This window comes from Bufo gargarizans, chromosome 1, assembly GCF_014858855.1.
Source record: "Bufo gargarizans isolate SCDJY-AF-19 chromosome 1, ASM1485885v1, whole genome shotgun sequence".
Lineage (NCBI taxonomy): Eukaryota > Metazoa > Chordata > Amphibia > Anura > Bufonidae > Bufo > Bufo gargarizans.
Window position 1 is genome coordinate 128,927,943 of NC_058080.1, and position 4,969 is coordinate 128,932,911.

A 4,969-nucleotide genomic window follows, 5' to 3' on the forward strand; every position below is an offset into this window, starting at 1 on the left:
TTCTGCATTAGGGCCACAAAAAAAAAGGAACCGACAAAAAATACGTTCATGTCCATGAGCCCTTAGAGAGGTTTTCTAATAAAGACATGTTTCCGCTCAGTCAAACCATAAGTTATATGACTATAGATCTTGAAACTGGCTCTGGTGACAAGAACAGCAAGAAGAGACTCCATCCTCCTGGTCTTTCTCCGATATAGTCTCTGTAGTTCTTATCTGATATATAGGCAGGTAAGGAATGGGAAATGAAATGCTGCAGTCAAGATTTTTTGTATATTTTTTTATTTTTTAGGGATAAAGGGGAGGGAAGAAAAGGGGAAGGGAAGATCTTTTTTTATTTTTTGGGAAACATTTTTATTTTTTTTATTTTTTTATGGAGGGGATAAGGGAAAGAAAGGGAAGGGAGAAATGGGGAAGGGAAGTTTTTTTTAAGTTTTTTGTTTTTGGGGAAGGGTTAAAATTTTCAGGGTTTTTTTTTCCTGGCAGGCGGCAGTACAGGATGGTGCTCGACGGTTCGCCTTCACACTGGCTCTTTTTCCAGAGGCTCTCTAGATTTCATTTTCCTCCAGAACATGCAGATGCTGAAAAAAGTAAATCTATCAGTTATTTGATATTTGCTACTTACATGTCAGCTCTGAGTGAAATGTGTGCACAGATCCTCCAATGTTTTTTCTTACATTAGCTGCTTATCAGTCCACTGACATTATAACATGTCTGGCCTTGTAATATGCGCCAAATTTATCATGAAGCGTTCAGTATTGTGATAAATCTGGAGCATCTAGTGACGGCCTGGACTAAGTTTACACTGTGTAATGTGTAATATGTATCTGAAATAATGCGCCTGTTCCACAGAGTATCTTATAAATGCTACCTACCATATGCCAGCGATCAGCATGATGGTGACGGAGCCGGCCACAGATATTGCTATGAGGGAAGCATTGTTGTTCCGTAGCTCCTCTAGAAGTGGCGGCTCAGGCGCTGTGATGTCAAGCACATCAGGAAGTGTAGGGCGAGGATGGTATGTTTTTGTCGCCTGTTCCGATCCGCTGATAACTAAATGAAGAAAACAATTACATTAATAGTTAATTCCATGAAGAGAACGATAATGACATTGTAGTGTATCTTATACATGAAATAACATGGAATATATGTCAGAATATCAGAATCGTCTGCATCATGGAGGCCCAGAAGCACTGTCAAAACCAAGAGTGGCTCCAAAATACAGAAATGGCTCAAATATTTCCATTATAGGTTTTTTCCTTACAAATACTAATGTAAAATAACCCCACATTATAGGTGACAACTCAGATTTTCAGAACTAGATCCTTTCTCACTAATTATCACCCACAAGTAGTTATGAATCCCGTGTATCTAAGAATTACCACCCAGCATAGTGCCAGTAATAATATGTCCTTACCTGCCACGTTATAGGTGATCTTACTCACTGGCACCTCAGAGTCCAGGATGGTGGTACACGTGTACCGTCCGGAGTCCCCCATCTGTACGCCCTTGATCACTAGATAGGGCTCCCGGGTGATTTTGGGATTCTGTTCATTATGCTATAGAAAAAATATGGAGAATTATTAGAGCCTCAGATATCACAACTATTTATAATATAATATTTGTAATTTATCATAGTCATATCATTAAGACAAAAATCTATAAAATTACTGATGATAATTTGCTGACATGACAGAAAGTCTGATTTTAGACCATATTGAGCAGCCGGGTGATGATATTGGGTGAAAGGACTTTCTGCTAAGTGTTTTTTGACTAATGAAAGGAATAAGTTTGGGAATCACTGCCTTAACATTATGGTCATATAACTCAAACTGAACAATCTCCCAATTTTACCCTTATTTTCTTGGAAATCTGCCTTGTACTTACCAGGGTGAACACGTTGTTATAGGTCTCCTCCAGCCTCGCGTACCATTCAAAAGTACAGTCCAGAATTAGTTCTTCATATTCTGGGATTTTTATATTTATCTCTAGAAGAACAGGAAAATGAAAGAAGATATTATGGAAGTAATTGTGTAGATATTCTGTCCTACATTTAGGGGTTGTCTCAATAACACGTCTCCTTCTATAAGACCTAATAGGAAATATGGGCATCATAGAGGAGACTGATAGTAACTGGTTATATTCTGCCATCTCCTCACCTCCACAGTTTACAGTCTCTGCCAGGTGAGACTTGTGATCTTTACATGGAGAGCAGGACCGTCCAGTTTTCAGATCTGAGGAAAGAAGAAAGAAATGAAATGTGAGCCGAGCATTAAAGACACTTATAATATTAGAATAAATATGATAATCATGTGCTGGTATCTATCACCCCTCTGTCACCTGCACATGGACAGTATACTGTACAGGCTGCCACAAATCACCCTTCTAGCCTGCTTATGGACTGAATCGTATTATTTAAATATCCTCCTGCTTTGGGAAGTCTGGTGTATACCAGTGACTGGTATATTTATTGTACGGTGAGGATTTTGGGTCCTATATATTTACTAATGTACTATATGAATGTAGATGTAAGAAAATAAACTTCTACTTTACCAAAACATCTGTTGGAGGTGCACAGGCAGCTGCATCTCTCCAAGTAGTCTGTGAAAAGAGGAGACATCATATAATAGTCAGCGAGTGCTGTGTAAAGCGCCTATGTAGTGCTGCTCACCTCTGTATAATAGGCACAGTACCCACAGTTTACACGTAGTTTACACACACTAGTGGGAAAGGTCCAGTGACATGCATTATATAGTGTAATTCTAGTTCATCTGGCCTATGATAGAAATCTTATACTGTACCTTGATTTTTTGGAGGGCCCCCGGCGCAGACAACCTTCTCCTCGGAGCAGGTCTTACAGTTGGTGTAGGTTTGCACCATTAATCCTGGGGAAATGCACTTGTGTTATAACCTTCCAATCTTATAGATAATAATAATGGCAAGAAGCTGAATCTGGTATAAAATGTACTTACCACAGCTGTCTGCACCTGAGGAATGGAGAAGAAAGAAGACATTACTGACTGTCCTCATTGTCAGACTCAGAAACCTCTCATCTCTGGGTCTCCTTATTATTACATGATGTCAGTGCCTCTGTGTTCGTCACTTTGTTTTCTAGATTTCCATTGACAGAAATCTCTGAGCCGCCCCAGAACGTTCCGGGCCTCTACAGAGAGCGCAGCAGCTCCTAGTGCAAACATCCCTGGCAGCCAATCAGGTGCCGGCTTTCATATGTCCAGTACAGGGTAGGAGATAACAGCAGTGATCTGATTGGTGGCTGTGGGGATCTCTAGTTTGGGTCTACATTACTATTACTACACGAGGCCTGTGTGTGTAATGCATTTATATGCCATATTATAGCACGTGTTATATCTAGAAGAACTCACCTTGTTTATTTGGACACCTCCCTAAAAGTGAGAAATGAAGAAAAGCAGAATTACTACTAGAAAACAATAGAGAACAGAAATCCCCTGTATATGAGGGCTCTATCTATATCACTGCAATAATACAAAAGAAAACTGCACGCATAGCAATTCCCAGTATAGAACATTTTATTACAATCGCTCCCTCCTGTCACTAGGCTGTAGGGAAAGGAAAACAAGCAGAAAACATCCTCTCTGACAACCTACCAGACGCGTAGAAGATAAGTACAATGGTAGACAGAAGAAGATTCCACTTACGTTGGTTTGAGTCCTGGACGATAACCTTGAGCTTTTCTTTGAGTCGCTGGAAATGGAGTCCAATGATGTGAAGAAGCTGGACCTCTAAGATATATAAAGAGGAGAAGAATGAGAGTCCGATCCCCTCATCTATCAGTCTGAGCCCCCAACACACTAATTCCTATTAATAAGAGAAGTAGAATTTCCACCTACGTATAAAATATTGTACTTACCCTTAAAACCTATATCCTGGATGACGTCCACAGATTTTTTATATTCAGACGCAATTTCGGATATAGCATATTTATCTGGAAGGAAAATAATGGTACAATAATTATCTATCTATCTATAGATTATATGAAATAGAGATAATAGTAATAATATAATTACCCAGTATGCCGACTTCATCCTCAAGGTAGTCCAAGACTTTTTTCTCTGTGACTTTGGCAAACCGCTTGATGTTGACATAAGCTTCTATTGAGTCAATGTCATCGACTTGGCTTTTGATGAAGGTGTTGAATTCTTCCATAGCCATTTTCCCTCTGGAGTCGCATGGTATGCAACAGAGAGACAGTCCGATGAAGACAGATGTTACGAGCAGTAGAAGCCACATGGTCTGGATAGAACCAGACATCTTTAGTAAAATCGCTTCCTGTAGCAAATAATCACTAAGGACGCAAGAGAGCAGAACTATGTCCCACTGAGAAGACAACAGCACTGCACCGGTTACAGCATCAGGCGCCGGTTAAGGGACAATGTCTTTATGACATCATCAGAATATGCAAATGAGGTTCTGAAACAAGCAATTGGATTGGTGGAAAATGGGATTATGACATCACCAGAATATGCAAACGAGGCTCTGGAACACATAAACTATTGGATTGGTGGAAAATGTAATTGTGATATCAACATATGAATATGCAAATTAGGCTCCAAAACAAATAAGCTATTGCATTGGTGGAAAATGTAATTATGAAATCATCATATACAAATGATTCTCTGGAACATTAGTTGTTAGAAGGAATAAATAAGTATGCAAAAAAAATAAAAAATATTTAAATATCACAAATAATACATATAATGACATTCTTTACAGAATATACATATCAAACATGGTTCACAGAATGATGTACCCAGGGGCATAACGGGGGAAGGGGGGAAGGCGGTTGCAAGTGGGTGCATATGCCCCGGGTGCCAAGCATGGAGGAGGCACCTGGGCGGGCACAGTCTTCTGAACATGTCTCGCATGACATCACAACAAAGAGGTTTCAGACGGTGGGAGCGGAGCACCGGAGCTGCCTGCTACAGTGAGTCAG

General features: G+C 39.9%; 1 protein-coding gene across 1 annotated transcript; it reads right to left on the reverse strand.

The window, feature by feature from the left end:
- Positions 1–483: 483 nt before the first annotated feature.
- Positions 484–4,188, reverse strand: LOC122925070 (izumo sperm-egg fusion protein 1-like). Its single transcript, XM_044276599.1, has 12 exons — positions 4,044–4,188; positions 3,887–3,961; positions 3,675–3,758; positions 3,381–3,401; positions 2,970–2,984; positions 2,799–2,882; positions 2,551–2,598; positions 2,157–2,231; positions 1,885–1,985; positions 1,415–1,556; positions 873–1,050; positions 484–578 (listed from the first exon to the last, which is right to left on the reverse strand). The coding sequence occupies exons 1-12, from the start codon at positions 4,186–4,188 to the stop codon at positions 518–520; spliced, it is 1,029 nt and encodes a 342-aa protein (XP_044132534.1). The 3' UTR covers positions 484–517.
- Positions 4,189–4,969: the final 781 nt, after the last annotated feature.

Bases quoted from the DNA above. Each gene is read 5' to 3' on its own strand.
- LOC122925070 (XM_044276599.1), bottom strand. From the start codon at position 4,188: ATGGCTATGGAAGAATTCAACACCTTCATCAAAAGCCAAGTCGATGAC. The intron at 2,599-2,798 runs GTACAGTATAAG...CTCTTTTCACAG, and splicing joins GGGCCCTCCAAAAAATCAAG to ACTACTTGGAGAGATGCAGC. The intron at 1,557-1,884 runs GTAAGTACAAGG...TTTTTTCTATAG, and splicing joins ATAACAACGTGTTCACCCTG to CATAATGAACAGAATCCCAA.